This window comes from Austrofundulus limnaeus, unplaced genomic scaffold (genome assembly GCF_001266775.1).
Source record: "Austrofundulus limnaeus strain Quisiro unplaced genomic scaffold, Austrofundulus_limnaeus-1.0 Scaffold113, whole genome shotgun sequence".
NCBI classification, from domain to species: Eukaryota; Metazoa; Chordata; class Actinopteri; order Cyprinodontiformes; family Rivulidae; genus Austrofundulus; species Austrofundulus limnaeus.
The window spans coordinates 1,080,190-1,087,527 of NW_013952515.1; the positions used below are offsets into that span (position 1 = coordinate 1,080,190).

The 7,338-nt window shown below is 40.3% G+C and overlaps 1 protein-coding gene across 1 annotated transcript in view; it reads left to right on the forward strand.

Annotated features, from left to right (window-relative positions):
* Positions 1–345: 345 nt before the first annotated feature.
* Positions 346–7,338, forward strand: part of pgm1 (phosphoglucomutase 1) — a 9,513-nt gene continuing 2,520 nt past the window's right edge. Inside the window, exons 1-10 of the mRNA XM_014014286.1 lie at positions 346–683; positions 2,796–2,958; positions 3,125–3,268; positions 3,347–3,472; positions 3,550–3,740; positions 3,823–3,977; positions 4,062–4,177; positions 4,283–4,418; positions 4,629–4,812; positions 5,862–5,996. Coding sequence (XP_013869740.1) covers positions 438–683; positions 2,796–2,958; positions 3,125–3,268; positions 3,347–3,472; positions 3,550–3,740; positions 3,823–3,977; positions 4,062–4,177; positions 4,283–4,418; positions 4,629–4,812; positions 5,862–5,996 — 1,596 coding nt within the window. The 5' untranslated portion in view covers positions 346–437. The remainder of the gene's footprint in view (positions 684–2,795; positions 2,959–3,124; positions 3,269–3,346; positions 3,473–3,549; positions 3,741–3,822; positions 3,978–4,061; positions 4,178–4,282; positions 4,419–4,628; positions 4,813–5,861; positions 5,997–7,338) is intronic.

Genomic DNA, 7,338 nt, shown 5'->3' on the forward strand with positions numbered 1-7,338 from the left:
GTCTGAATCAGGTGTGTTGGAGCAGGGAAAATCATAATACCTGCTGGGCTGCGGCCCTCGAGGACCAGGACTGCCCAGCCCCGTTCTTTACATTAGAACTGGAGGCCAGATTAACGCAATCCAGAGGAGGTGAAAGGCTGCAAAGTTGATCCCTAAGATGTTCATGTCCAAAAACCATAACCATCCAGTCCTCAGTTCAAAAGCCTGCCTCTCTGATGGTATGTGGGTGCATTCGTGCACCATCAGTTGCATAGCGGTACTTGGGACATCTCCCGTGGCCCTTTAAACAGAGAGGGCGGGGCTGAGAGGGGGAGGTGGCCGTGTGGCCTCTGGCAGCGGTTCTGCAGTCACCTCGCCTCCTTGTCGGACCACACTGCGGACAGCCCCGGGGTTACTCACCGTCAAGTCGTTCCGTCTCAGAAAAAAATAAACATAAAATGGTGAAGATTAGCACCGTCAAGACCAAGCCGTACACGGACCAGAAGCCCGGGACGAGCGGTCTGAGGAAGCGGGTGACGGTGTTCCAGCAGAACCAGCACTATGCGGAGAACTTCATCCAGAGCATTATCTCTGTCATCGAGCCCGCGGAGCGCCAGACGGCCACCCTGGTGGTGGGGGGAGACGGGAGGTTYTTCATGAAGGACGCCATTCAGCTGATCGTTCAGATCGCTGCAGCCAACGGGGTGAGTCTGGAGGAGGAGAGGGACACTTCTGGGTTAGCATGTATGCTAGCAAGTTCACATCGAGCTGTCAAGGTTGTTTTGTGTTTGATCATTTTCATGCAACATTTCTGCAGGAGAGGTTAATTAACCTCATTAGCTCAATGCTATCAATAATAACGAAAAAAATAAACAACAAATGGTAAGGTTAATGCTAAAACTAGTTTAGCTAACTCCATTCATTGCTTCACCCATGTTGAGCTAACATGACATTTTAATGTTAGCCTGCTCAGTTAGCCTGAAGTGATGGGAAACTTCTGGACAGTCCTTGTCWGGTTCATCTTCATTCAGCTGTTGTTATTGATTCCTGTCTGTTTTCCCTGCAGTCTGACGCKTGACCGCTGGGGCTTTGTGGTGCTCGTGCATGATTTACCTTTGACATTTATATGCGCGGAAACGGCTGCTTTCTGCACCACGATATTTAATCATTTTTAATTTATTTTTTACAAAAAGTCCAAGATTGTGTCTCACTCTGTTTTAGAAAACAGAAAAAACTGGGTTTAATTGTGTTTAAAGGATAGCTTTCCGTGGTGTTTATTTGAATGTGTAAGGGGGCGTGACGCGCAGCCTGTCACGTTGCTCTGCCTGCTTCGGACACTGTAGTGTATGGCAAGCCGTTGTGACATATAATCAAACCGTGACAATCAAACCGCGGTCTCATGTCAATTTTATTGTCTTTAGATGTTATTTTCTGTCTTCTGAGCTGAAAAACTTGAAAAATAAGTGAGATACCGACTTCCATTTTGATAAAAAAAAAAGCCCCTATAGAAAATTGGATTGCCACAGTTACTTTGTGAGTTGACTCCAAAAGGTGATTAATAGTAGATATATCCATTAGTTACTGAAAATTTCATTATACTCTGCCCACTTGTTCACAAGATAATTTTTATGACAAACAGGGTTGACTTCAACAGGTACTGCTGATGTTTTAAGCTAAGAATCTAAACTCCAAATCTAGGTTCAATAGTTGTAAAGTCCTTCAAGCTTGCAGGCAGGGGAAAAAATCTGTTTATATTTCCAAATGGCTTTTTTATTTTTATTTTATTTTTTTTTGCGCTCACAGTCACATTCCTAATAGTTGTTTGTGTCACCAAATGCTGTATGGTGCCCTTTTTCCTCGTTATGACATAGTTTGTCCGGTGAAGAATGATGTYTGAGAAATCTGAAATATTGATTTTAGATGGAATGAATGGGTTGTGTCTTGCTGAAATGTTAATTTGGATAAGAAAAAATTGTGAATATTTGCTTTAAAGATAATGTTTCTTATATGATAAATTGGCTTGCCCTAAAGGCCTTGATAGCAGCTGCCAGTTGCATGCATTTATTGCTATTTTTACTTTAAATTTAGGTCATTTAATTATTTAAACACCATTTATTTTTATTTTTGTTTAAATCAGATCTTAAAGCATGAGACTAATTGCTAAAGTACCAAATAGGGCTCAGTGAGACCTGCTCTTTACTGAGTTTAACCACTCTGCCTGTGTCAGAGTGCTTCATTTAGTAATGTACTGTTTAATGGTGTTAGTGGGTTTAACTTCCTAAGAAATGTCCAATTCTGGTTGTTTTTTGTAATTTTTGGTCCATATTAAGAAATGCCTTATTGGGTAATGGTATCATTGACTTAAGTTGCAAAACCAGAGGCCCTGCTGCACACATGCTTACACAAAACAATCTGAGATGGAGACAATTTGTTATGCGTCGTTTATGTGTGTAATAAGAATGGGTGTTGGTACTGTCTGTGTGTTCACTGACAGTGGCAATAAAACTGATTCTGATTTCAAAACCTGAAAGGTTAAAGGTGCACACACTTACAGGTTGTTGATAATGACACACTTTGCTGTTCTTTTTTCTTGTTGTTTATGATTCTTAATGCAGGTTTTGAAACTATTAAGCCRATTGAGACCAGAAGCTATTTTCCTGGAGTGATGCAAATCACACGGACAAAGTCAAAACAGTCAATTTTTATATCTTCTTGTTGTCAAATCAATATAAAAATGTGATGAATTTTTTTTATTAGGTGTGAATTAATCTGTGGTCCTCCTCTTTCTGTTTTATTATTATTATTATTTTTTTTAGATTAGTCATCTTGTGATTGGTCAGAATGGAATCATGTCCACTCCAGCCGTTTCCTGTGTGATCCGTAAGTTAAAGGCAGTGGGTGGTATCATCCTCACAGCCAGCCACAACCCCGGCGGTCCCAATGGAGACTTTGGCATCAAGTATAATATTTCCAGCGGGGGTGAGAAAAGTTCATAGACTTTCATTTCCTGTCGCTGTAGACAGATTTTCATAAAGCAAATAAAAACATTAAAAACATCAAGAACACTGTTATGGCTTTAGTTYATTTTTCATGTGTGTTTCTGTCAGTAAGTAGTTTCTTCACCACTGTACTTAACTGTTCCCAGGTCCTGCTCCTGAAGGCATCACGAACAAAATATTTGAGATCAGCAAAGGCCTGCAGGAGTATCACATCTGTCCGGAGCTCAAAGTGGATCTGTCCAAGATCAGCAAGCATACCTTCGAAGTGGACACGTTCAAGCCTTTTACAGGTGCAGACAAAACCTTTGYCTTTTCTACAAGATCTTGACGTTTATCTGAAACGTTCACACGCTCTCTGGGTTCCTCAGTGGAGATCGTCGACTCGGTGGAAGCCTACGCCGAGATGCTGAGGGGCATTTTTGACTTYGCTGCACTGAAGGACCTCCTCTCCGGAGCCAATCATATTAACGTTCAACTGGACGCAATGCACGGAGGTACTGAACGGCGCGTGGAAACGATCGCGTGTTGTTTGTTTTTAATGTAGAACAATGACGACAGTTTCTCCCTCCAGTGGTTGGTCCTTACATCCAGAAGATCGTATGTGAAGAGCTGGGATCTCCTGCCAACTCGGCTGTCAACTGTATCCCTCAGGAGGACTTTGGTGGTCATCACCCTGACCCCAACCTGACCTACGCCGCCGATCTGGTCAGCAACATGAAAAGCGGAGAGTACGACTTCGGAGCTGCCTTCGACGGCGATGGTGTAAGTATTCTAACTTCTCCTGCCGAGGAGCCACTTTTAACGCAACGGCTTCGTAATCCCTCATCGCTTGCCCTCCCCTCAGGACCGTAACATGATACTTGGTAAACACGGCTTCTTTGTGAACCCGTCCGATTCCGTGGCTGTCCTTGGCGCCAACATCACTTCCATCCCGTACTTCCAACAGACCGGTGTGAAAGGACTGGCTCGCAGCATGCCCACCAGTGGAGCTCTGGACAAGTACAAACCGCTTTTTATTTTAATMGTTTTAAAGCCACCGGTCACGGATTCATTGTTTTTATAATGTGTTTAAATCTGTTCAAGTGTGGCCAAAGCTCTGAAGATGCAGCTGTACGAGACTCCGACCGGCTGGAAGTTCTTTGGGAATTTGATGGACGCTGGTAAACTCTCACTGTGTGGAGAGGAGAGCTTCGGCACGGGTGAGTTTCAAGTCTTCATATTTTAGTCCCATATGCAAGAGCGACATCTTTTTTTTTTTAAACACACACTCGCTTATTCACCCCTTCGRTTTGTTAATCAACCAGGCTCAGACCATATCCGTGAGAAGGACGGRCTCTGGGCCGTTCTCGCGTGGTTATCAATCTTAGCCACCAGGAAACAAAGCGTGGAGGAGATCATGAAGGATCACTGGCAGAAGTTTGGCAGGAACTTTTTCACCAGGTCAGAAATCRTGTCTATTTCTAGTTTCAATAATGTTTAGAACAGTGATGAGGAAGATAAAGGTTTGGTTGTAAAATGTTGGATTGTCTAATGTCACTCTGGCACCATCTAGTGGCCACAAAGAAAACTGCAACACTTTAAAAGTTTGGGTACTTTCTTAATTTCCCAAATTAGACATTTTGTATCAACAAAGTTGAATTTTCTTTCCAGATACGACTATGAGGAGGTTGAYTCAGATGCTGCTAACAAGATGATGAAGGATCTAGAGGCGCAAATGTCTGAGCCATCCTTTATTGGAAAGCAGTTCTCCTCAGGCGATAAGACTTACGTGGTGGCCGTTGCAGATAACTTTGCCTATACGGACCCTGTGGATGGCAGCGTGTCTAAAAACCAGGTAAGGGGTCTGCAGTTCATATACATTTGAGGGAAGGTATAATATTTAGGCTGATTGCACATTATTGTATCAGTGCTGATTAGACAATGTGATCTTCCTGTTTCTCTTTATTTTTTTCATTCTTTATGTAACAACGTTTGTGCTACTTTAACAATTTACATGTCAAAATGTTCGACTTGATCAGGATATTCCTGCTATGACTTTTGTTTTTTGTAACTTTTGTACTTTTTAAAATATTTAACCTTTTATTTACAAACTCTTTACCCATTGAAATACATTATTATCAGACTCCTTTAAAATAATAAGTTGGTATTTAGTTACTATTAGCTTTTAGCTAGTGTTATGCTACATTTAGCTTCTAAAATGACATTTGCCACTGTTACATTTCAAATAATTTTTTCTTATTTTACTTTTTTTAGCATTTTGCTATAGTTAGGTTTAATCCTTATTTTGCTAGTTTTAGCTTTTAGCTAGCATTTTGTTAATTTTAGTTTTTAGCTATTTAAAGTTTTGCTTCTTTTACATTTTGAATGTGTTTTGATTGTTTTACTATTTTTTAGCGTTTTGCTTTACTTAGTTTTAATCCGCATTTTGCTAGTTTAAGCTTTTAGCTAGCATTTTGATAATTTAAGTTTTTAACTATTTGAACGTTTTGCTTCTTTTACTATTTGGTTAGTTTTGCCACTTTTAGCTTTATGCAAACATTTTTCTCCTTTTAGCTTTTGGTTAGTAGTGTTTTACTTTTAACATTTAGCTTGCAGTTTGTTCCTTTTAGCAAGCATTATCTGTCTTTTAGCTAGTGTTCTGATTTGTTTTTGTAGCTTTAGCATTTTTGCAGAATACATCGTTTAAAGTTTTTAAAAGAAAATATTAACATTGAAACTCTGATATAGTGTAAATACCTGATGAAGTYGTTAGTAAGTGTCTGCACACAGCTGTGAGTCACGGCTCCTCGTTTCTTACCCCTCCACATGTTTTTCATTTACGGTTTGTTTGCGTTTTCTCCTGATGGCCCGTGTCTCTGTTTTGCTTCTCTCTCGCTCTCTCAGGGCCTCCGGATCATCTTTTCCGACGGTTCCAGGATAATTTTCCGTCTCAGCGGGACAGGCAGCGCRGGAGCAACCGTCCGGCTCTACATAGACAGCTATGAGAACGACCCCCAGAAAATCTACCAGGATCCACAGGTCAGAGGAGCGATCCCTGCTGTCTCAGCTCCGCGAGAAAAACACAAAATAATGAAGTCAGAGGCCTAACACAAACGGGACTAGGACCAATGGAAATATTTATTTTTATGTTTTATATTCTGGTTTAGAAATGGGAGGAAAAGATAATACACTTTGTCATCAACTCATCTGCCCTGATTACAGCAGACAAAGGTTTACTCACGAGGCCCAGAACTGAACTCATTTGTGGTCTGCAGGCCTGCCAGCTCTCACTGGGTGGGGTTCTTTTAAAAAAATCTGTTCTTTTCAAGTTTTATTTAACATCGGAGAGGATGATGGAGACGTTTGGCCAAAGCTTGAGTTCTGACAGCTTATCAGAGCATGTATGAAGAGAGAGAAACACAGCGCAGGGGGTGGGGGGGACGGAGAGCACGTATGCCAACTCAGACTTTATAAAGTGATTTTGACTGGTGTGGACAAGGAGGTGATTCACTACAAGAGGGGGGGGGGGTAGAAATAGAAGTTTGACTCTAATATTTTATCCTCCTTACAGCTCAGGCTCAGTGAAGAACCTGATAAGCAGAAACATATTGCTGCAGATCCTGCAGGGAATGATTCGATCGGCTAATAACGAAGACCACACTGTTGTTTTTATTGTGAGAATTATTCTAAAGCGTTTTTTTTTTTCTTCCGTACAGTTTCTGGCCTGTATCTTATTCAAGAGTTTTAGTTCAATTTTAACAAAATATCAAACCGTTCAGCTCCTTCAGTCATTCCAGATATGACGTTTTGTGTTTCAGCAATTTATACTTTTTGAGATATTTAGCTTTTACTGCCATGTTTTTTTCCTAATTGAAAATGAATGGAGCTGTTTTCAACATCCTTAAAACACTTCAGAATAATTATGAATCTTTATGGCGCTTTTCACCTTTTTGTTCTGCTTTTTTTTACTTTTTTGTGCTAATTTTAGCTTCATTCTGCTTCTGTTTTGCAGATTTTAGCTTGACTTTTTCTGCTATTCATTAGCTAATTTCAACTTTTTTGTGCTCCTTCCAGCTTCTTTCTGCTGTTTTTTATGTGTAGCAGCTTTTTAGCTCATTTAAGCCTTTTCTTAGCTAAACCCCCCTTTTTGTCATAATTTCAGCTCCTTACTGCTTAATTCAGCAAATATGTGCACTTTGTTTTTCTTTGTGTTAATTTCAGCTGTTTCATTTTCATTTTTAGCTACCCGTTATTATACACGTATAATACAGGAAATTTAACTTTTATTTCATTTATTAAAATCACATTTATTAAATTTATTTAATTTAACCCCCAGAATTATCCATAAAGTGTGTGTGTGTGTGTGTGTGTGTGTGTGTGT